The sequence below is a fragment of the Mesoplodon bidens genome (genome assembly GCF_964165515.1).
Source record: "Mesoplodon bidens genome assembly, chromosome: 1".
Lineage (NCBI taxonomy): Eukaryota > Metazoa > Chordata > Mammalia > Artiodactyla > Ziphiidae > Mesoplodon > Mesoplodon bidens.
In genome coordinates, this window is record NC_138176.1 from 167,560,299 (window position 1) to 167,586,574 (window position 26,276).

Below are 26,276 nucleotides of genomic sequence, written 5' to 3' on the forward strand. Positions count from 1 at the left end.
CAGCCATAAATCAATAAATTTTTAAAGCTTTTTAAAAAAAAATTTATTTTATTTTATGACATATGGTTTATGTCAGTGTTAATATACTCACACTTCCCCCCCCACCTGCATTTACTTTTTAAATTTAAAGCTTACTCTATTATCAAATATTGCTTTAAATAACAAACTTTTTTTCGATAGAGAGAAATCGCATGTAGCTATAATGGGGAGTCACTGTCCACACATAGACAAAACACCAACTTACCACTACTGCCACAATCTGCACAAGAGAGGAGCTCTTCTGGTTTCTTTTCACGATTTGATTCTTTTGTCCCCAGACAGAAGCTGCATATTGGAATGGGATCGGCACGGGGCTACGAAAAAAATTAAAATGAAAAAACACTGTTAGTTTTCCATTTCAAAATTTAAAACAAAACATTAAAATCAAAAGCTTCTTACATATTTCTTTACCAAAGAAAAACTGCTGAAATAAGTTATTCATATCAACATTTTCTGCTAATAAAAACCCCTCAAATAATTTGACACTAAAGTATTGCCAGAATAATGCATTTATGTGTAATGTATAAGACTCAGAAGTAATTTTCATTAAGCCAATGAAATCTAAAACCTTTATATATTACACTACCTTCCTGAAATGAACATTAAGAATTCATTTGAAGTCTCAGTTGTTCCCGTAATCTATATGCCTACTATAAATTGATTCACCTATTCAGTATTACAGTCTATGAGTATCTTCTAGTCAGACCAGGTTGTTTAATTAAACTTTATCAAATGTTTTAGTACAGGTTACTATTATGCATCAATTAAATATTTGACATAAAATACTGGTATGTTAAAAGGTGACATAACAACAGCATTAGAACTAAGCGAGAACTTTAAACTTCTATGGGATCACTTGAGATGATCAAAAGACCATTAACAAGGCCTTTCTGGCACCAACGTCTTCAAAAGTAAACCACACCATGCCACACAAAGGAGACAAACTCTCAATCTCTGACATTCCCACTTTCAATAAAAGAAAGAACAAAACATTTGTCTAACCCCGTGGCACCCCTTTAACTCTCACTACGGAAACTGCTTCTAACAATGTATAAATCTGCATACATTTTAGTGCCTCCATTGTTATTTATGACTACCAGCAACACTAGCATTCCCATCCAAATGAAGAGTTGACTGTGTCTACAGATCTGGTCACATTATTTTGAACAGCCAAACTGTATGAAAACTAAAATTTTATTTCATATTCCAAGCTTCACACATGTTGTCTGCTAGCCATCTGAATGTAACTATAATGTATTTATATTTGAATCTCATGAATCAAAAATTTAGGGCAAGGAAGCTTAGTATAATCACCAATTTTTTTTAATGTAAATTAAAAACAAGATTTTGCTAGGCCTAACTTTCTAAATATACATCAGCGTAAAATAAACCTCATTTGTTCAGCCACTCTATTCCAAACGCCTGATACATTGCCTGATGCACAGCAGGCACTCAAAATGTATTTGCTAACTATATAAAAATATATTTGAATATAAATGAAAGAAACATATGCTAGTTTAAAAACACTTATCTCTAAAATAATATTTCAAATGGTAATAATGATTCCAACAAACGTCTTGGTTCAATGTGACATGTCATCAAAAACCAGAATTCACCTTATGACCAAGCATTTGCAAAATTGTTCGTTATGACTGTTAATTTCATCTTACAATATAAGTGTTCATTATCTTGCCCTAATTTTCGGTTTAATTTGTTCTTTTAATATGCACAGGTTTCACTTTCTGAGGTAACTATGCAAACGCATTTTTGTAGCCCCAGTTAAAAAGCAGAGTATAAAACACTGTATTAGAAAAACCAAAAAAGACAAGCTACAACAAACTGGTCACTGACTCCTGCCACAATTTTTTAAATGCCAGATAATCAGCACTGCATAATTATGGATCCACAGTTATTACTCACAACTGCTCAACTGCAGCACCTTGGGAACACTTTTGTTCCTTTAAATAGCAATTAAAAGAACAATCTGGTTTTCAAGTGACAACATTCCCCTGATAGATTCTAGCTAAAACCCAGTCCTTATACTAATGGGATTCCTACTTTCATTTGATATAACAATGCTCAAGCCATTGCTGCCATCCTTGCACTGATAAATAATTTACAAAATGTCACATATCATTCATGCAATGAAACAAATCCAAATCTGCAATCCCATTTTTCTTTCCCAGATGAATTTTTAGCTGTAAGAAAGACATGGCCATCAGCCAGCATTCATGCTCATTTTTCGTTTTTAACTAAAGGTAACACAAAGGACAAAGGTTGCTAGTAGTTCATGGCCAGAAAGACCGATGTCCCACACTCTGCTCAATAATAGAAAGCATAGATGATATCACTTCACGCCACACTCAAGCGAGCCCCACCATGCTGATGTATGCTCACAACCATTTATTTTAGGGATAACTGTCTCACAATACTCTATAAAACCACTACATTATACAGAAATGTCTGCCCTGCTGAATTATTGATAATTCAAAGCACTTTTTGCTAACCTCAGTATAGCCGAGTCTAATTAACTTTAAAAAGCTGTCACTTGTATGGAATGAAACTTTTACAGTAATGCACGTAAATGGGTCACAGAATTATTATGATTCACTATTCTTGATCAGACTACACATAAACTGTTTCAAAAAATAATCCCTGGTAATAGATTAAAATGGATTGCAGTCAGAAAGAGGTCTGAATCAATGGCAACTCAATTCTACATAAATCCACTACAGACTAATCATATTTAAGAGGTCTGAAAATGGAACCAAACATCTCCCAGTTCTGAATTCCTTTCTTTGAAATTTCACACCACCACCTAACCTGTTGATCACATTTTCTTATCAACATGCCTGAATATTTCAGTCTGATCTTGAGAACGAACACTCACGGACAGGTTTAAACTCTGCAAACGGCTTGGGAAGCATTTCTTCCTCACCTCCCATGTGATGGTCCTGGGGCAGCTGCTAGGCTAGAGGCCACTCATACACTAGCTCATTTAATCATCTTAACAATCCTGCCAGGAATGTATATTATTATGCCCATCATAGGAAGGAAATTGAGGCTCCGAGAAGTGAGGTAACTTTTCTAAAGTTGCAGAGGTTCAAGTGTGGAGCTGGGATTCAAACACAAGTCTGTCTTCAGTAAAGCCCATTTCTCACCTTTACTACCTCCCCTCTTTATCTCTCCTCTCTCAAGAAAAACCAATGTTTAAAAATTATTTTCCATCAGCAGTAATAACTCTAATGTGCTCATAATCTCTGCCATCCAATTTCTCCCATGACTAATGGCATACGTTTTGTAAACTATTAAAAAAAAACCTTTAATATGCTATAGATTATTTATTAATTACAATGGGGAAATGGTACCTTTACAATGGAAAAGTCTGGTAGACAACCCCTTAACTGAGCAATCGAACCTATCAGCCATTATGGGACAAACTGACATGAGATGCCTCCCAAGCGTGGCGCTGAAGGACTCAGCACTGCCTATGCAGTGTTCTTACTGGAAACATTTAGCCTCAATCTAATCATAAGGAGACAATCAGGCAAATCCAAATTTAGGGACATGCTGGCCTGGACTCTTCAAAAAATGTTGATGTCATGTAAGACCCAAAAAAGGGCAGAACCAATTTAGGCGATTAAAGTGGTGGGAAAACTAAATACAATTTGCAATCTTTGCTTGGATTTCGAATTTTTAAAAAATAACTCACGGCTGTAAAGGTCACTATTTGGATAATTAGGGTAACATGCACTAAATAGCAGACAACACATAAACTAGACTGTGATTATATAAGAATTGTCTTAGGAGTTATGTGCTGAAATATTTTGGAGTAAAGTGTCATGACGTCTATAACTTGAGCTCAGATGATGCGGGGGAAAAACCTATGTGTATTATAGTGTATGTGTGCGCAGAGAGGAAGAGAGAAAGCAAATGTGGCAAATGTTAACGGCTGGTGAATCTACATAAAGGTACTTGGATGTTCATGACATTATTCGTTCAATTGTCTAATTATTTGTTTCAATGTTTACAATTTTCCAAGCAAAAAGCTGGGGGGCACTTTCAACAAAAAGATACAAAATGAGTTATTATATAGTTGGATTACAACATTTCCAAAGTAAAGTATCTCAATCCAATTACTGCTTCACAGGAAACACAGAGGACGGAGGAACATGTCAATCTACACAGCAGAGGGATGCAAGTACCAAAACTCTGGAGGACACATGACCCAGTTTCTTCAACAAGTAAATTAAAAGGGTGACAGAATGAGTGAGGGAGACAGAAACAGATATGGAAGAAGAACCAATAGATTAAGAGATTTAAAAGGCTGATCAGCCAATTACAACATATAGTCCTTATCTTGATTATGATTCAAATAAACTGTAAAACAAAACAAAATGACCTACTGAAGCAACTTGGGGCTGGTTGGCTGGGAAGAGACTGTTGGGAGGGGACAAGCTGGGTGTCTTCATCCAGGGGTAGGGGTTAGATTTGTTCTCCATGCCTCCATGCCCCAATGAGTCATCTTAGACTCCAACAGAGCTGTACAGCAATGAAATGAATTTTTTTCTTGCTTTTTTATTTTTTACACTGTGGTAAAATGTGTGTGTGTACGTATGTGTGTGTGTGTACACACACACACACACACACACATATATAAAACATAAAATTCACCATCTTAATCATTTTTAAGTACCCAGTTCAGTGGCATTAAGTATGCTCACAATGTTGTACAACCACCATTGATCTCCAGAACTTTTTCATCTTCCCAAACTGATACTGTCCCCATTAAATACTAACTTCCCATTCCCCCAAGCCCCAGGCAACCGCCCTTCTGCTTTCTGTCTCCATGAGTTTGAGTAATCTAGGTACCTCATATAAGTGAACTCACACAGTCTTTGAAATCAGAAGCTATGGAGATACTGCATGGACCCTATCAGGATGGCGAGGATGCCACGGTGCACAAAGGAGCCTCCCGCGAGTTGGGATCTGGGACCTTTTCAAAGGTCCTTTCCAGATCAAACAGTTTAATGGTTCCATGGCTGGATAATTTCTAAGGCCCTTCCCAACTCAGCTCTAATTTTTCATTGCTTCTATTCTACTTTAAAAGAGATTTTCAGAGTCTTCAGGATGCTTGATATCAAAATAAAACAGCCTTTTCTGAGGAAACATTCTTAAATCCAAGACAACACATCTTTGATAAGTTTTATATTTGCATACGGTTACTTTTATTTCTACCTTGAAGGAAAAAAAGATGCTTGTTAGTCCAAGAAACTGGAAAAAAAAAAAAAAGGAACAGAGGGAGGGAGAGAGGGAGGGAGGAAGGGAGGAAGTTCATGCACAGATCAGAGCCATGGGCATCCAGGCTCACATCCTCTTCCTGACAAAGACACCAAAAGGGGTTTTGCCTCCACGGTCTCCACTCACAATGATCAGAGACACAGCCCTCTCTTTCCATAATCCCTTAAGGATTCTTCTCCTGGAGTCATCTACAAAATTTCCTGAATCTACTTATAAAACACACCATTTTAGTAATTCCAAGTGTTGGAAACAATTCAGCATTTTTCATTCATATATTCACACTTGTATCATGGAAAGACCTGAATTTAAATTCTGTTCTCTGAGCCTTGGGTTCCCTCTTTTGTGAAAGGGCACAATAGCGTCCACCTTGTCTTGCTCCAGGGTTGCTGAAGTTCCCATGTGAGTGAGTGTGTGAAGCACTTTGTAAACTATAAGGGTCTATTCAAACATTGTTAACAATTGTTGCAAAATTCACTCTGGCTATAAAAACAAACAGGGCAAACAAACAACTTCAAGTCCTTAATAAACATCAGTGCAAATAATTTGTTCTGGAGTTTAGAATTACTCTATAAAAGATGGATGTTGTGAGCCCCCATGAAAAGTATTCATCTTACAGGATTTTTTTGTTTTTTGTTTTTAATGAATTAATCAGGGAGTACAGGAACAGTGTAGAAAATGCTCAACTGAGAGTCAAGAGGCCTGTAACTAATTTAATAAAAGGAAAGCTTCAAAGGAAAAGAAAAGAAAAAGATGTCAAAGGAAGAAAAGCACAAACAAATATAAAATCTTAAACTAATAATACCACAAAAGCAAACAAAGATGAATATAAATCCTGTACACCCCAGTATCAAACAGTTCATCTTTGGAGAATGTTCTCTACACTTTAGCTCAGACAACTCAATTCAGTAACTCCACAACAAGCTGTATGGAAGGGCTGTTTTAAGACTCTGCTGTATTTATCTCTTTAATTTATACCCTTATTGTCTCACACTGAAATTTGAAGTCGAGGTACTACTTTCCTTTACCAAAATGCTTTTCTCAAGTGTCTCACTTGTGCCGAACACAAACCCTGTGAAATAGGCTTGGTGGCTCTTTCTGTCTCCATGTCACAGGTAAGTTAAATGCCTGCCTACGGTCACAAAGCTATTAAGACAGAGGGAGCCCAGCCTGCTGACTCTAAGCTCTTAGCTGTTTCGCTTCCCATGGTTGCTCCCTCATTTCCTTTGGAGCTGGATTCATGTTATCACCTATCAGAAAGGCTATCCCTGACCACTCTCTCTAAAACTGCACTCCACCAGCACCTCTGGATCCTCCATGCGTTGCTTTGTTTTTCTGCATAGCACTCATCACTATCTGACATATGATGTATCATTCATCTATTTTGTTTCACTTACTAAACATTAAGAGGGCAGAGATTAGTTGTTGTAGCTCCAGTCTCAAAGTACATTCATGGAATAAATGAATGAACAAATGAACAGACTGCTTTCAGGTCTGGAACTGGCTCCTCCGGTTCAACAGGTCCCAAAATACTGACTACTGTTCTTTATTTTAATGTATATTTTTAACGACTACAATATGAAGCAACCATGGCAAGGTGGGTCCCATCACTGTCTAATCTGAATGTTTTTTTCCTACTCTGACCATTTATAATGAATGGCACTTATGTTTGGACATAATTGTACTTCCATGGGTTTAATCTGACAAGATAGAACCAAAATTTTAACATCAGCTGGGAGGAAAACTGCCTCACCACTCCCACAAGTATTAACTATTGGTGCTCACTCACTAATAGACACTATAGGTTGTATGCAAGATAGCTTTGGGACCACGCCCAGCTGCCAGTACTTAACTGTGACCACCACCCCCCTTTGCCTCTCAATAACACAATTAAAAAAAAAAAGAAATCAAGAAAGATGAATACACTGCAGTGAGAGTAACAAAATTATAAAAAGCATCTATCTGTTCAATCTATTTAACAAATATTTTACAAACTTTGGTGTTTTATTATTGGTAATGAATTATTTTCCAGACTGTACAACAGACAGCACTGGGACAACAGAGGTTGAAACTGTTCATGTTGTTTTAGGTAACATACTAACTTTTTTTTTTTAGCCACCTCAGCACTATACTTGACACTTATCTAATAAAGAGCTAGACTTCATTTCTTGCCACTTAACCCACTTATTCAACTGATATATGTCTGAACAGATCAAGCCCACTCCTAATTAGGATATGGATCATGCACACTCAGGATTTTCCTTTATAGCAATCTGCTTAAGCTGTGGTCTTGGGAAATAAACTAACTCTAAAAGTAGAGTATATTCCTGTGATAATCTAAACCATTTTGTATTTTAAGAGCATTATCTTGTCCCCGTCAGCATGTGCTGTAACAGTGGTCAGTGCAGCCATCCCTCTGCAAGGTTTGGTGAGCAGCACGCCCTCACAGCAGCACCGGGGCTACTTCAGATCCTTCAGGCACAACAGAACTGTTCACAGCATGTCCACTGCCATTTTCTCTACACTCATGTACCCTTTTGCTTTATTCTAAGGTGATTCTTGCACTTCCGTCATGAATCTTGACCTGAATAGATGCCTAAATAATTTCTTCTGGAAGATAATTGGAGATATACTTATTACAAGACTTTTCATAGGCAACAATTTTACCATAATTTTCCTCTGGCCATATAGGTTTTACTGTATCACCTCCCCTGCTCATTATACTTCTCTGTGGGTGATTGGTTCTGTGAGGGAGCACTACATCATCCCCACTGGCTCTAAATTGAGTTTCTGTTATTACTCAGGGCAAAAGGATTTATTATTGCTCATGTATGGAGATCTTGAATGTGACTGCTATATTTTACCTCCTTGTCACAGTCAAGGGAGTTTTCTGTATTTTAAGAGTGATAACGAGTAAATTAAATCTAATAAAAATATTTAAAAGCATCCCTACACATATCCATAAGTACATCACTTCTTTTTTCATTTAAGGAATCACTTAGAAACAAAACCAGGATCAATGACCACATATGGATAAATTCCCACAATCAAAGGCTGATTCAGAAGTATAAAATTATAAAAAGCTTAGCCACAGAGGAATAAGAAGAGGAGAGAAGGGAAGACTTTCTAAGAACATCAGTCACAATAGTCATCACCTGTGTGGGGCTAACTGAAATGCTCACACTGTATCCTGTCGTCTAGAACTTGTTCTAATTAGGCAGGTGTGCCATTTTATAAGAGTGCTGATTAAGGAAAGGGATTCTATTGGAAGGAAACAAATCTAATCCTGCACACTGCATTTAACAATAGCATCTCATTTGTTCTTTTTTTTGGGGGGGTGGGGGGGTAAATAAATGAGGCCTACAAGTTGGTGGGAGGGGGGAGGAGGCAGGACAATGAAACAACTGCCTTCCCCAGGGTCTTTAATTTCTTATCTGGGCAGGGACTTGGCTTTGAAGATTTCGTCTGAAAGTCTCTCCTACACCCCTACCATTAGAAACTGCAGATATTGCATTTATCTTCTTAAGAGGGATCAAAGTCTGATTCAACACCGCTGGAAATTCAACACATGGTTATAGGAAGTCAGTTTAGGATTTACAAACGATTCTCTTCAGCAAGTATGTCATAATATTAGCAATATAATATAAACCCTACCCTAGATTTTGAAAAATGGAATGTTAAAATCAATTCATATTCAAGTATCACAAATCTTTAATAGTTTCTTTTTTTCTTAGACTTTTTTTTTTTTTTTTTTTTTTGCGGTACGCGGGCCTCTCACTGCTGTGGCCTCTCCCGTTGCGGAGCACAGGCTCCGGACGCGCAGGCTCAGCGGCCATGGCTCACGGGCCCAGCCGCTCCGCGGCATGTGGGATCTTCCCGGACCGGGGCACGAATCCGTGTCCCCTGCATCGGCAGGCGGACTCTCAACCACTGCGCCACCAGGGAAGCCCCATTTTAACTGTTTTTAAGTGTATGGTTCAATGTAAAGTATATTTGCAACATTGTACAACTAAGTTTAGATATATTTTTATATACAATGATACAGTTCAGAGAGTTCTGAAAACACCCCTTCACTCATGTAACCCATATTGCTATCAAGATATAGAGCACTTCATAACCCCAGAAAGTTCTCTCCTTCCCTTCCCAGTCAACCCCTTCCCACTCTCCTTCCCAAGCAACCACTATTCTTGATTTCTACCTCCAGTTTGGATTGGCCTGCTCTAAAACTTCATATGAATGGAAGCAGACACTGAGTTCTTTTGTGTAGGGTTTCTTTTACTTACCGTATTATCATATTCATTCATACTGTTGCATATATCAGCAATTCATTTCTTTTTATTACTGAGTAATAAAAAACTGCCCTTTTGCAGTTCCATTTCCTTTGCAGACCCGGGCAACTATTGATCTGCTTTCTATCATTACAGATTATTTTGCCTGCTCTAGAATTTCACATATGAAATCACACAGTATGTACTCTTTTGTGACTTCCTTATGCTTAGCATGTTTGTGAGATTCATCCATGGTGTTGCATGTATGAACAGTTTATTTTTTTTAATGCTACATAGTATCTCATTATATCAATATACCTAAATTCATTTATCCATGCACCTGCTGATGGACATCTGTGCTCTTTACAGTTTTCAGCTGTATGAATAAAGCTAATACGAACATTTGTGCTAAAGTCTTTTTGTATACATGTTTTCATTTCTCTTTGGTAAATACCTAGGAGTGGAATTGCTGGGTCATATGTTAAGTATATGTTTAACTTTATAAGAAACTGTCAGAGTGGGAACTTCCCTGGTGGCACAATGGTTAAGAATTCGCCTGCCATTGCAGGGGACACAGGTTTGATCACTGGTCTGGGAGGATCCCACGAGCCGCAGAGCAACTAAGCCCGCGTGCCACAACTGCTGAGCCTGCGCTCTAGAGCTCAGGAGCCACAACTGCTGAGCCTGCATGCCACAACTACTGAAGCCCACATGCCTAGAGCCAGTGTTCCACAACAGGAGAGACCACCGTAATGAGAAGCACATGCACCGCAACAAAGACCCAACGCAGCCAAACATAAATTTAAAAAAATAAATTCATTAAAAAGAAAAAGAAACTGTCAGAGTGGTTTCTAAAGTGATTTTACACTCCTGGATGCACTTGGTTTTGTCAGTCTTTTTAATTTTAACCATTCTAGAAAGTGTGTAGGAGTATCTCATTGCGGTTTTAATTTGTATATCCTTGATGGCTAGTGACGTTGCCTGTTTTCATGTGCTCAGTGGCCATTCATATATCTTCTTTTGTACAGTTTCTGTTAGACTCTTCTGCCTGTCATCATGGTCTACTGCAATACACTGCCAAACTCTCTTCCAATGAAAAACCTTTTGCCCCAGCTATTGAAAATGCTACCAGCAGGCAGTTTTCAGTTGTCACTCCCTTCAGGGATTGCTTCAGTTGCAGAGTCATGTCACCCAAGGACATGCCCTTTCCAGCAGTGGCCCACATACAAGTGGTAGAGGTCCTCATCTCTGAGTGATACAGAAATATAAAGGCTTGGTCATCTTGGCCCAACTCTTGTACCAACTCTGTCCCAACTCCAAAGGACCAATGTAGCTCTAGAGCTACATATAAAGTCAGCCAAGGCTGTTATTGAGCTGCATCACTGCTCAACCCATTCCTCTGCCCAATACTGCTTCATTGCCATTCCTTCCACAAGAGATGATACTACTAAGGGCTTCCCTTAGTAAATACTCCACCATACAACTTTATCTCAGTGCCTGCTTCCTAATGAACACAACCTATAACACCTATTTTTTAAATTGGGTTGCTTGTCTTACTGAGTTGCAGGACCTTCATATATATATGTTCTAGCTACAAGTCCTTTGTATACATATATACATAACATATAAAATATATGTACTGTGGGGCTTCTCTGGTGGCCCAGTGGTTGAGAATCTGCCTGCCAATGCAGGGGACACGGGTTTGATCCCTGGTCTGGGAAGATCCCACATGCCGTGGAGTAACTAAGCCTGTGAGCCACAACTACTGAGCCCACGTGCCGCAACTACTGAAGGCCACGCGCCTAGAGCCCATGCTCCACAATGAGAGAAGCCACCACAGTGAGAAGCCTGCACCGCAAAGAAGAGTAGCCCCTACTAGCTGCAACCAGAGGAAGCCCGCGTGCCGCAACAAAAACCCAACACAGCCAAAAATAAATAAATAAATTTATTTAAAAATATGTATATATATATTGGGCTTCCCTGGTGGCGCAGTGGTTGAGAGTCTGCCTGCCGACGCAGGGGACACGGGTTCGTGCCCCGGTCCGGGAGGATCCCACATGCTGCGGAGCGGCTGGGTCCATGAGCCATGGCCGCTGAGCCTGTGCATCCGGAGCCTGTGCTCCGCAACGGGAGAGGCCACAACAGTGGGAGGCCCGTGTACCGCAAAAAAAAAAAAAAAAAAAAAAAAAAAAAAATATATATATATATATATATATATATGTACTGTGAATATTTTCTCTCATTCTGTGGCTTGTCCCTTCATTTTCCTAATAATTTCTTTTGAGAAACACCAGTTTTTAATTTTTATGAGGTCCCATTTACTTATTTTTCTACTTTTTATGTCCAATCTAAGACATCTTTGAGTATTCCAAAGTTGCAAAGGCTTTATCCTATATTTTCTTTTAGTTTCCTGGTTTTAGTTTATAAATTAAGTGCATGATGCATTTTTTGTTAATTTTTATGTACGGAGTGAGGTAAGGGTCAAGATTCACTTTTTTTCCATATACATATCCAGTTATTCCAGGACAATTAGCTGAGATTTTCTTCTTCTCATTGAATTAGTCCTTCAACTTTGGTCTTCCTTTTCAAAATTTGTTTTAGCTATTCTAGATCCTTTGTATTACCATATCAATTTTTAAATCAGTTTGTCAATTTCTAGAACAAAGCCTGCTGGGATCTTTATTGTGACTGTATTGACTGTATAGATCAGTTTGGGGAGTGCTGACTTGGTAACATTATTGAGTCTTCCAACCCATGAAATGTACATTTCTCCATTTACTTAGGTCTTCTTTACTTTCTTTCAGTAACGGTTATAGTTTTCAGGGTACATATTTTGCTAAATTCATCCCTATATATTTCATACTGTTTGATGCTACTGTAAACGGTCTTCAATTTCTGAATATTCATTGCTACTATAGAAAATACAATAGTGTTACCTCCTTCTTTCCGAAAGAATTTATCTAACAGTTGTATTTGTTAAATGTTTGAGACTTCACCATTAAAGTTGAGTGTTGTCTGAGCCTAGAGTTTTCTTTGTACCACAGTTTTAAATTTTGAACTCAATTTCTTCAGTAGATATAGAGCTATTCAGAGTTTCTATTTTGTATGTATGTGTCAGCTGTGGTGATCTGGGCATTCAAGGAATTTTCCCATTTCATCTAAGCTGCCCAATTTATTGGCATAAAATTGCCCATAATATTCCCTTATTATTCTTTTTATGTCTTCAGTGATATCCTCGCTCCCATTCCTATTACTGGTAATTTGTGTTTTCCCTTTATTTTTTCATTGGCCTACCTAGAGATTTCTGAATTTTATTGATGTTTTCAAAGAATCAGCTTTTGATTTCCCCTATTTACTTTCGATGTTATTTATATGAGGAAAAATGTTGATTCTTATGCAGAAACCTGATTTGTTATTATCACTATCATTATCATTTTTATTCTAATACAACAGCTAGAGCCATGTGGTTATTCAAAATGCCATTCCCTTTTCTTTGGCTGTAGAGCAGAAGGTCCAGGCATTCTACTCTGGTGCCACATCAACTCCTGGGAGGCTGGAGCAGGGAGGAGGTAACAGCTGGTGCCTTAGTGGAGGAGGAACCCTACCAAGAACTGCTCTCTAGACAGTGGTTCTTAAACAAGTACGAACATTAGGATGTACACGCCTAAGCAACATGCATGGATTTTGATTAAATAGGTCTTTAGCTGACTTAGGCATCTTGATTTTTTTAAAAGCTTCGAGGAGATTCTGGTGGTACCCCAGGTTGAGAATCACAGCTCTGAATGATTAGGACATCAGGCAGTTTATGCTCAGAAGAGTCTGAGAAGCACAAGAGTAAATACAGAGCTGAGAGGCTACTGAGAATTTGTTGCCTACTCCTAAAAACTGTGGGTCTGAGGGCCCCAGAACATAATAAGTTTATGTCACATGAACATGCTTTAAAGGTAGGGGGAAATATACACATGCGTCGAAAACATGGCTTAAATTTCTTCAATACGAGGGCTATTTTGTTGATTTTTAAAGTTACGTGTGTGTGTGTGTGTGTGTGTGTGTGTTTTAATTCAAATAGCACAAAGATATACAGAATGGAAAATAGGTTTCCCTCCTATGGTTAATCCCTGGACACACAAATTCCCTTTCAAAAGGTTCACTGAGACACTTCCAACCCCCGAAAAATGAAAAGTTGAGGTGTACTAAACCAGTTTTATTCTAATAGATATTGAGGTTAATACCATTCTTTTGCTTCTACGGAAATGTACACATGTGCCTTTGCATGTGCAAATACACCTGCAGAATAAATGCCTAGCTGTGACATTGCTGGGTCACAGAACATAGGCATTTTTAACTGCATGAGGCTGTGTCACTCTATATTCCTAACATGTTTTATCAAATTTTTTCCTTGCCAATTTAACAGCTGAAAATGATACCATATTAATTAAAACAAACTTGAATTTGTTTTTCAAATTAACTCTTAAAAACTGGATTCAAAGGTCATATTTTAAGTAAAAAAACTAGTAATTTTCTTTATCCCCTAGTATGTGATAATACAAATAAAGCTGTGCCTCCACAACCATCCATAGTTCATGGTTAATCAAAGACCAGTGTTCTTATACATCCTCACAACCTTTACACTGGAGCAAACAAACCAAAGTGGAAGCGCTAGCCAAGGGACAGTGAGGAAAGTAAATGAAACTCTACCCTCCTATCCACTGAGCTTTTAGGATCAGCACATTAAGAACATCATCTTCGCATCAAAAAGCTAAATGAAGCATGATTATAAGAGGGTTGCACAATGTACGTGTGTGTTTAAGAAAATAAGGGGTGCATACTAATGTTTGAGACCGTGAGTTAGAAGGAAACTTCGCAATAAGGTAAGTTTGACAGATCACTGGAACCTACAGAAATTTGCTGGCAGCTCATACTTCCTTCCACAGTCCGTGTTACAACAGTACTTCCTTCCACGGTCCGTGTTACAACAGTACTTCCTTCCACGGTCCGTGTTACAACAGTACTTCCTTCCACGGTCCGTGTTACAACAGTACTTCCTTCCACGGTCCGTGTTACAACAGTACTTCCTTCCACGGTCCGTGTTACAACAAAGAACAACCTGAAATCAATGAGCACAGACCCACCTGTAGAATTACAGTAACAGTATTGTCAGGCATGGTTTTTCTTCCTCCCTCCTTCCTTTTATCTCCCCTTCTTCCTAATTAACTGCCTGTTTTGAGGGCCTGGCTCAACGTGATACTGCTTGGTGGTCCACTGCTGGGAGTCATCTCTAAGTTATTCAGATGATATTGAGGATGGGGGAGGGGCGAGGAAATGATGGCAATAAATACTTCTCAAAATTTAATATACAAACAAAACACCTGGAGATCTTGTTAAAATGCAGGTTCTGGTTCAGTAATGCTGGAATGGGGCCAGAGATTCTGCATTTCTAATGCTGCTCTGTGGTCCACACCTTTGAGCAATAAGAATACAGATACTTTAAAAAAGTAACCCCCAAATTACTCATATTCAACTCTGGGATGTCTTTTACCATTTCAATATGAGGATTCACTGAAGAGCAGAACCCTGAAGTTAATGCCCTGCCGGAGGAACTATTTTATTAGTCACAGTAATGCAGTAGTTGGCGTGGTAGCATTTGTAGTAGCAGCAGCAGCAGGAGTAACAGTAATTAGCAGTAGCAAATATTTGAAAAGCACTAAGAAAGGATATTCAGGTTAGCACTTAATCAATCATTAAAATGCCAGAAGGTAGGTACTATTATCTCCACACTACAGATGAGAAAACAGAAGTTAACTTTCCCCAAACAGTTAGGCTCCAGGACCACTGCAGTACCTCTCCGGTTATCAAGTTCACAATCACTGTGTTGTTAGCAATGAATGTCATCATTTCTCAAGTTGACACATGGGAAGGGTCAATTGTTTAAAGGCCTTATTTTCTAGCTCCTGTAAAGTCCAGCTTAGATAAATAAATAGATCATTGTAACTGATCAGTCTGGGTCAAGGTCAGGAAGAATTTAAACCTATTATTTGACACTACAGACAATCTACTTTGGATAATCAAGAGTGGCTGTGAGTTCAGAGGCCCCAGAGATGACAATGTTGTTGTTTTAAATCTTCTGGCTTTATTTGTTAACTAAGGTGTGACAGAGTGGAATGGCTTGCTTTTGAAGTTATCCAAAGACTAACACTGGTTACAATATGAATTCCAGCATATTTGGCTTCGAAGCTACATTTTACGCTTCCTAAAAAGAGATCAAGCTAAATATACAGTTCTCAGTCAAAAAAGCCCTGTAGAGTAACCTGATCTGAGCAGGGGCACTTTAACTCACTGCCAAATAGAAAAGCATGATCGCCTTATTCCACACACACAAATACCATTCTAGGAGAGGCCAATTAATCATGAATATAACTTTTCAGACATTACATAATTTCACATAGACTTGCTTCTAATGCCTGCCAAGGAAAACAGCAATTTGTATCACCAGGAATAAATCTACATTTGAAAAGAAACGAAAGTTACAAACATGAAACAGTGTAACTCTGGTCACCTTTTTCATGCCACCCTTCCTCATAAGTCCTCTTATTTTATAAAACTGGCATTAATAAAACAACCGAAAATGATGTAAGATGTAAAATTACATAAATAAATGAAAATAGGGAAATCCAAGTAATTTTTATATCTACAAGAGTAGCAACCTCTAAGATATGATAAATAGCAATACACACACACACACATATAAGATAAAGTCATATGCACACTGCATACTTCTGAGTCCTTCAATATTACACAAAAAACACTGGTATATTAAATCATTTATTATAATTTTTAAGAGATTCAATTTTCATATCTAAAATTATTTCTGTTTTCTACATAAATGTTTCACTGATATATCCCTGGTAAATCAGGAATAAGTGATTAATTTGAAAGCAATCCAATGATATCTACAGTCAACATTTTCAAATATAAATAATCAACATAAGCCTGGTAAGTATCTATTTAGAAAATATACCCATCAGCCCAGGATTACCTTCAGTACATTTATAAAATTCCTTAACAGAATATTTATAAGAAACAAAACTAGGAAAACAAAAGCAATTAATTATCCTCTTATTAAATAATGGCTGTACTGAAGATACATCAGACTTTAAAGGGGGATGCATAAACTCATGACAGACTTATCTGAATAGTTCCCTCCTACAGTCATTTTTTAAAAGAATGCTCTCCCTCGCACTATCCTTTTTTAAAAAATTAATTTCTCCTTCATTTACTTAAGGTTGGGCGGACTAGCTCCTGCTTTTGAAACTTTCCTAAGGAAAACCTGACACCCTAATCATGGTCACTCAAAAGCAAGCCAAGTGCCCATACACGCATCTGAGGCTCTGCTGCTTTTAAACAAAGACCAAACCACTAATGCCAGACCTTTACTAGGTGTGCAGAAACAAATGGTACAGTGTACTTCCCCACCTCTGTTGAAACCCTTGCCTAGCCAGCCAAGATTTTGTTCAACTTTATGTGTTTTGCATTTAAAAATAAGTAATTTTTCACTTTCTAAAAAAGAAATGATATTCTGAATGTTTCCCCAAAACTATGTAACTATGTATGTGAATGTAGATGTGTGTGCACATATGTATACATGTATATGTGTGTATGTATGTGTAGATATAGGCATATTAAATAGGGGTGTGTTCTTCATTCTCTCCCCCAGTTAAAAATAATAATAATAACAGCTAATATTTATTGCATGTGACCATGTGCGAGATACTGTATGAGGTGCTTAAATTATTTCAACAATCTCAGTGAGGTGTTCTTATTGTTTCAGTCTTATTAAGGAGGAAACTGCGGCACAGAAAGGTTAAATAATGGGCCCAAAGGAGCACAGCTGCCACTGACAGAGATCGGATTCCAAGTCAGGCAGCTGACCTCAGAACCTGCTTTCTTCACCCCCGGTGTAAGCCTCTAAATTAGGAACAGTAACCAGAGCAGGAATGGGATACACACATAAGTCAAGGGCAAGGGTCATTTGGGAATTAGGAAGCAGAGGTGAGTTTATAACGGGGGTAGATATTAGAGGAAGAAGCCACAGGAGGTTTTTTATTGTCAGAGTGGATGAAGAGGAGACCATCAGCAATTCTCTACTTAATTCAAAATGACTTTTACAGAAGATTGGCTTTCAGGAGTTATTTAGAACAGAAGAAAAAAGCACAGTTTGTTGAGAAGAGAATCTAAGAAAATGACAATGCTTGGGAGACAGCTCAGAAGACTAATGTAATGAGTTCACAAGGAAGGTGCTACCTAGAGGAACGGAGCCGAATGGAGAGAGAGAGAAGGCTGGGACCTGAGCAGCAGATGAGGGAAATGAGATAATCCAGAGCCTGCTGGAGGCTGGCTTTGATGCATGGGGTGAACAGCCAGAGGAGATGCAAAAGGAAATGAGAAGCCCATGTAAAGATTTAAGGAAGGGGTTGGCATGGTCAGGAAGTCTACCCCGCAGGAGGTAACAGCCCATTCTAGGAACTTGGAAGAGGAGGCAAGGAGAGGAGAATGACAGGCCTAGAAGCTACTGAGTTCAGTGGATTTCATGATTTCATAAAGACTGGTGTTATTCTGGACAAGTCTGTATGTTGAGGAAGAAAAGTCAGCCAGAAATTGCTCTAAATTTAATAAAGTCTTCAGAAAAAATTGCCAAGGCAGAAAACTTCCTAGTGACTCTGCCAATACAGCTAATTGCTTAGCAATTACTGGCCATGAGCATCACAGAAATTGTAGACATTTTTAAACCCTTACACTGTGAGGACCTATGTCTCAAAGCCCTCGAAAGTTTTATCAGTATTTGGGTGTGCTCTGAGCCAAGTTCTCTACCCATGTCACCAGAAAAAAAGATGGTAATTTTCCGGAGAAAACTGTTACGTTGTCTCCTCCATTGGGCCAGAGTTATCCTCAGCTAAGATGTACATGTGAATAATTTATATTCACCTGGAATGGTTAACATATGAGCATGCTGTTCCAAAGGTACCGTTGGTTTTCTTAACAGTCCAGATCACAGAAATTCCTCATGGTCCTTCTCATTTAGTTAAAGGGATAAAATACAAATATTTATGGGAGAAAAACAACTTTTGTAGCTTATTGATTTAGCTTTAGGAGTATTTCACAACTGAGTCCTTTTTAACAACATACAACCAGGGACATAGGTCTAATCAATACTGAACATCTACCTTGCAGTTGGGGCTTATGAATTAATCAGCATCTACTCTAACTCAAACCATCAGACAAAAATCAACAGTGACCTACATTTTTCTGAACACTGTAGAACCACCTAAACAATGTTCTCATTTACAATAATGACAACAATCTTGAGCCCTGACCACAAGCACCAAAACTAGTGTCTCTACTCATGAGTGATTTATTTCTAGGTTATCTCTTTTTCCAGGGAACTAACAGCAGGAATTCAGGTTGTCACATGCAACACTTCCTATATACATTAGCTGCATCATGTTAACACTACTAACCAAAAGCTGAGAAAGAGCACCTGATGACCCCAAAGCCACACAGCAAAATTAGGGAGTATGGGGAATCTGGATCTCTCCACTCGATTCAATGGTCTATTGTTAGGCCAAGTAACCTGTTTCCCGATTAGCATACGAAACAATAGAGGATAAAATAGTGTGTAAGCAGAAAGTCTTTCCTGATGAGCTGCAAATTATCTAAAGAAGGTTTTATTTCTAACTATGGTCATATAATTACAGACACTTTAAGGAGAAGAGCCTGTTTGTTCTGCCTGGTGTGAGCAACTCACTGATTTAGGCTCTCTTGAAGCCAGCAGCCAAGTGGCAGTGGCACAGATCCAGGAGTTCCTGGAGGAGAACAGATGGACAGCTCTCCTAAAAAAAAAAGAGCTCCCCAATGTCACCCAGCAATAAGATGTGAGAGCTTGATAACTCTACCATCCCCATTCAGGTGTTACATGTATAAAATGAAAGAGTTCACCGTTAAGTAGATATTTTTCTCATTGGGTAGCAGAGAGTACCATGCTTGATCTCCCATTCTCTCATTTTCTAACAAGGCCTTCCCAAGGCTTCCTACTTAGCATAAACTGTCTTCACCTAAGGATTAGTTTTTATTTTTCCAATTGGTTTTGTGAAGAAAATATTCATATTTCATCAAATTTTCAGAACTTCTTACAGAAAGTTTCTGAAAGGCTGGTGACACACACTGGTAGCAAAGGAATTGAGGGCCTAGAATCTGGAATCAGGTTCTCTGGGTTTGAGTTCCAGCTCTACCACTTTCTAGTTGTGTGACCAGAGCCAAGTATTTGACTCCTCCCTTAGTTTCTACATCTGTAAAATGGGAATAACAATAGTTGTGTGACTTATATGAGATCATATATATAAAGTGCTATGTGTTACAGCATGTGGGAACTGCTCAGAAGACGTTAGCATCTGTGAGTTATCACTGTATTTGATGTAGACATTTTGGCCAATCAACATTTTTTTCAGTACCTGCTACTTACTTCAACTGTGCAAGAGCACAGACTCTCTATCCACTGTGCCACAGAAGATTCAAAGAATGAGAACTTACGACCCGTGCCTTTGAAGAGTTTACAAATCACAGGTGGAAAGAGCATACATATACAATTCAAGGACATGTTTCAGACAACATAATCCCATAGACACATGGGTTTCTTGCTTTCTTCAATAGTATATTCTGTGGAAAGTTGGCAAGTTACATTTTAAAAGGCTAGTTCCTCTACCTCCTTTAAAAGAAAGGTACGGTGAACACTTGAAAATTAAACATCTCAAGAACTGTCACAGGTCAATTATAACTCAATAAAACTGGGGGTGGGGTGCAGGGAAAGAACTGTCCTATTTTCTTTTATAGGTTCATATGGCTAAAGAAATATTTGAGCACTTACTATACATAAAGGACACTATATTTAATACTAAAATTCAAGTGTTTGAAGTTTTATTTCATTAAAGCTATACAGATAGTATATAAATTATCAACAGAAGTATAAAAGTTGGGTAGAGTCAACCCATAGGGCTTCTATAAGGGGGTGAATTTTGATGCAAAATTTCAAATGGAGGATGGGAGGGATTTCAGGTAGAAACAAACAGCAAGGGCTAAGGGCAGCAGACCTGGGTGGAAAGGGGAGAGGTGGCAGCTATAATGATGAAAATACATAGACTTGAGCAAGGATTCATGTGGGGACAGGATAAAAAGAAGGTCCTTTAGATGGAGAGCCAAGTTAGCAAGAGCCTCAAATTAAAAAAAAAAAAAAAAAAAAAAAAAATCTCTCCTCACTGACCACCATGTCACAGCTTCACCAGCCCAGAGCTCTTGATTTCCCCACAAAATGCTCAACACTGGTGGCTTATTAATAAGCTATTGTCTAGGACACCCGTGCACTTCTGCTTCCACCTGTTGAGTTCTATGCTTAATTGTGTTTGTTTTCAAATCTGTTTATGTCAGTTATGCCTGTTACTATAATTAAGTACCTTAATTAAACACTGTTATCCAACACCCAATAAACTATGTGTACAAAGAGAGCTGTAGTCTCTATGGACACTTTGTTGAATGTTTTTAGACAGATCTGACTACCAGTGAAAAAAATTATTACAAGACTTGGAGGAAATTACGACTAGAAGAATTGCTTCACAAGTGCATCTAAGGAAACTGAGATTGAAAGTTGTAGAGGAAAAAGATGGGAAACTCCAACCTATGCTCAAAGAAAAGGCTGGAGCCTCCACCAAACAACTGGCAAATATATACACATGATACATATTTTATAAGATAAAATATTAATAAAATGTTGCCATATATATATACAGATATAATTTTTATTCCCTACTTTTAACCAGCTTTTTGGGTTAACCAACCAATTCTTAATCACATCAAATACAAAAGCTTCTACTATAGTGAAATCAAGTGGACTGCACAGTCAAACTTGAAAGAAAACTATCAAAAAACTGCACCTGCAAATAGGTGGGGGAAATCCTATTCAAATACATAAATTTTTATATCTATACTCACTATATCTCGTTTCAGCTATGTGAGTCAAAAGAACAGGTAAATGAAATACAAACTTTGTTAAATATCTTGCCCACAAAACTCCAATCTGAATACTGAATTTAAATAGATATTTGCATTTGTAGACCCAAACTTAATACACTGTCATTTTATCTAATGCACAATAAATACTTTATTTCTAATACAAAAGAAGTCAAAATGGATATTAAGTATTTCAAAGTACCTTAAAATGATCAAGAAAGGATAAATAAAAGCAAGGATAATCAGTCTCTGAAAAGCAATCATTTTTCAAATAATATAATTTGCTCTTGACTGATTTTAAGACCTAAATAATATTACTATAAAGAATGGTAGAGGGCTTCCCTGGTGGCGCAGTGGTTGAGAGTCTGCCTGCCGATGCAGGAGACACGGGTTCGTGCCCCGGTCCAGGAAGATCCCACATGCCGCGGAGCGGCTGTGTTTGTGAGCCATGGCCGCTGAGCCTGCGCGTCCGGAGCCTGTGCTCCACAACAGGAGAGGCCACAACAGTGAGAGGCCCGCGTACCGCAAAAAAAAAAAAAAAAAAAAAGAATGGTAGATACCTCCTACCTGTAATCACTTTTTTCTTGAGTGGGTTAAAATACAGGTAAGAACCAACCTAGGATTATTAAAAAGCATTATCTTATTTACTGTGAATTATTTTGAATACACACTTACTGCCTATATATCTGAAACTAGCAGCCCAGTATGAACCACGTATATTTTCCTATTAATTACCCAAAGCAGGTTATTAATCAAACAATTAATTGCAAACAATTTGCCCAACTGATGGCTCCTTGTTTTTAAGTGTTTTTTTTTTTTTGACATCACCATTTCACAGATTAGACTATAAAACCACTAAATAAGGATTGTGTCTTGGACTATGTTCTGTACATGATGAATACACTGGTGGCGCTCAGTCAATGTATGACTAATGATAACACTGCCATTCGTTTATTTTTCAAATACTTTATGTTCACTGAAAAATATTTATCACAGGATTTCACTGTATGCAAGAGCATCTGTAACACAGGGTAGAAACGGAATGTTTTCAAAACAGAGCGCCTGGAAACATTAGCCAGAACTCAGGCGGCCAGTATTTTGGGAATTTTTGGCAGGCACATAAAATAGATCAGACATCCTGGTTGAAAACTAAATCTCCCAACAGTAAACAGAAGAAACCAATTTCATTCAAGATAAATGACTTTTTTTCAAATTCCATTAAGAGGAAAGAATCTCTGTTTTGCAGAGATAGGCATAAAATCGTGAAAGATGTATCCATATATACGAGATGTGGCCCAAACCACCACCAGCACCTCGTACTATGTACTGTTTCCCATTACAGAGCCTCACAAGCTTTGCAAATTTTTTTCTAATTAATTATAAATCACTAAACAAATCCTGACAATAGTGAGAATGCAGCTTGGACAGAAACAGTCTGAACATTTCTAACTCAAGTTCTACCACACAAGAAAAGAGAAATATATTCAGCAAGGGAAAACAAAGGTTCTTGGCTAAAAGCTCAACTCACCATCTTGTACTCATCAAAGTCATCTTAAGAGGCATTGTTGTAGGGTTATACTCTGCTGTTGTTTAAAAACAAAAAAATGTACATGCACTGGTCCAAGGTCAGTGCTCAACAAATACTTGTTGACTTGATGTCTTAATTTTTCAAGAAAAGGACTCTGAAATTTTCAACAACTATGTATAAAAACTAAAGATTTTTTTCTTCAAAAAGGTAAGTTCATATGTCAAATGATGTAAATGAGCTAAAAACTGTAAGGTACCGAATAAAACCCAGGCTCTCTGTCAGTGATTAAATCAGTGATTCAAGATGTTCTTCTTGACAGGAGAATAGAAAATATTACTAATATTTATTTCTTCTGTAGTAGTGGATTTTACTAAATAATATCTATTTTTTTATCTCTCTTCCTGCACACATAGCACTTAAAGCTGAAATCAATCATACACTATTACACTTGATTACTACTCAAAATATCAAGTATCCTGTTTCACATGCATAATCTTATCCATTTAATCATACCACTAGTTTCTTGAGAGAGGGTCTTATACTTTCTATATCCTCTTCGGGGCCTAATGCCCCATTAGGATATAAGAGTTTTTTTTAATTACTTATCTATCAAGTAATTGATAATCTAACCGTGGCAAGAGAAGCACACTCTTGCATCTGGCATAAACAATGGATACTTGATTTATTCAAGTATCCTGGTTCCTAAAGTGGGATTAACAATTTCACAAATTTTGAGCAGAGTAAAAAATCTGGTATTACAGTCAAACAAAATACAATTACTTTTGAGTTTTGCATTGTACACTCTTGCATTATTACCCTTGATGAAATAAGAGGACTGCCAGCTAAAAGAAATGTACAAATAATAAATGCCAGGTAGACCATTTGTTTCTCCTAAGAGCATTCTTTGTTGACTTCAGATGCCTGACTCATGACGCGGGTTAGCTTATGTAAGCCTGCGGAGTCCTCTGAGTTAAGGGTGACTCAGAGGGTCTCTCTACCTCCCAGCATTGGAAAGCAGCACATGACCACTGGTCTGCATACTTCCCAGGCTGGAGAGCACACGGTCCAAGGGCAAAGATCACTGTGGAAGCCACCCAATAGCCCCCCAGCAGCACTGCAGTGGTGCTGGATGCCTATAAACGGCAGAGGACACCAACAAAGGCGGCTGTGTGGGAAAAACAACATCCACTCCAAGCAAGCATGAGAAACACACATTTGAGGAAGGGCAAGGAGCTGAGGAGATGGGCTACTGAGAGAACCCAGAGCTCCCTGAGGCTTCTCCCTCCTCCCAACCCCATCAGTGAATAATCCAGCCTATCACTACTTGCTGACATTCTGAATCAGAAAGGATTTTAAATTATCTGTTTCTTAAAAAGGAGATTTTCGATTTCCCCAACAAGTCTGTCAGAGCCCCCATCCCCCCAAAAAAGGTTTCTTACAGCAGGCTCTCGTCAGCCAAGCAGGGGTGCCTCCTGCTGAGCCGCTGGCTCCCCACTTCAGATTTTCTGAATCATTCAGGCTCTCCTGGAGGTTTCTTTATACTCACAGAAACAGCGAGGTCTCACTCCACGGGGAACTGCTCTAGGCAGCCCCTTGCCAGCCGACAAATATGACTCCTAATTCATTAGCAGCCTGTACTATTGGAGCGAGGGGTTGAAGTGATATACAGAAGCTTGAAAGGGGCCTTGTCAAGAACCTCTACTGGCCCAACACACTAATTGGTAGAGAATAGTTTATTACATTAACATCTAGGTCAAACCTAGAACGCTGGCGTCTTCAGAAATATTTTGTAATTACATTTCTGGTATGTGTATTGTAAGGAACAACAGCAGTGTAGTAATAATTAATGTTGATTATGATGATTGTACCGCCTTACATTTATTGAACATGCTTAACTCTTACTTCATTACTACATTTAATCCTCACAACGCTGTGTGAGAAGAGCAAGAATAAATACCCCAAAATAAAGGAGGAGGACACATGGCTGACCAGACTAGAGGTCACTCCTTCCTGAGAGCCAAAACAGAGGTCTCCGGTGTGCACTGAGGAAAGTATGGAAACAGAGTCATTCCTTAAACAAACCTCTGTCTGATGCCTCCATGGGAAATGATGGACCAAGCTCTAGAATTTCAGATACATATAACATAGTCCTTGTTCTAAGGGAGTTGTGAGATGACAGGGAAGGAACAAGGTGGCATTTAGGCTGGGTCTGGAAGGGTGAGTGGGTGTTGCTAATGAAGAAGACTAGAATACGTATGTGAACATGTTCAGAGGCATAGACCCAAGAAAGAACTTGGGTCAGGTTATCTTAAAAAATAAATAAATAGAATAAAATAAATAAGTAGTTTACATTTTCTCTTATAGGCAGTATACATACAATGGTGTTCCCCCCACCAATGGTGTATATTAATATGTATACACAGCATACATATTAATATACATATTAGGTACCGAGTTACACATTCACTGTGCCCTGCACCTATCACCACTGTAACTGCCCAGGTTTACTGCCCCCCTGCCCTCCACCCCACCATGGGCTGTGAGCTCCACGCGGCACAGACTGTGTCTGTTTTGCTTACTACTGTGCCTCCAGCACACATGCCGTGTCCATGTCCGGCACATGAGGAGCACTCAGTACACTCTTCCAATGAATGAATGAATGAATGTACAGCGGGCACTATGTTATAAAAGAATTCCCACAGAATAGAGTGACACCTAAAAATTAATAATACTGGGTAATGAGTGTTATAAAAGTTATTGTTAAAGAGCTCTGAAAACACAAAGGAGCAAATAAACTAGTTCAGATATCCTCCTACACCATCACCCTGTATAGACAGTTTCCACCCTTAATAATTTGCTTTTATAACAAACACTCGTCCAACAGAAACTATGTTATTCTGTAAAGGAAATTTAAGCAGTAAAAATGACTCAATTTCCAGGTATAAGTTTCACAGAATGCTTTATTCTCTGCCAACCACTGTGATTATCAGTGCCTTTGTGAGGATTATGAAAAAGAAATGTTACTATATAGAAAGACTGGAACAAGACTAACCTCTAGACTTACTCAGGAAATCCTCTTCATTGAAAAT

At 38.3% G+C, this 26,276-nt stretch overlaps 1 protein-coding gene across 7 annotated transcripts in view; it reads right to left on the bottom strand.

Annotated features, from left to right (window-relative positions):
- The window catches only part of KAT6B (lysine acetyltransferase 6B), a 182,773-nt gene that overhangs the window by 64,906 nt on the left and 91,591 nt on the right, over positions 1 to 26,276 (bottom strand). For all 7 annotated transcript variants that reach the window (XM_081244731.1, XM_081244729.1, XM_081244732.1 and 4 more), the window contains exon 4: positions 245 to 353. In XM_081244731.1, the coding sequence (XP_081100857.1) occupies positions 245 to 353 (109 nt within the window). The remainder of the gene's footprint in view (positions 1 to 244; positions 354 to 26,276) is intronic.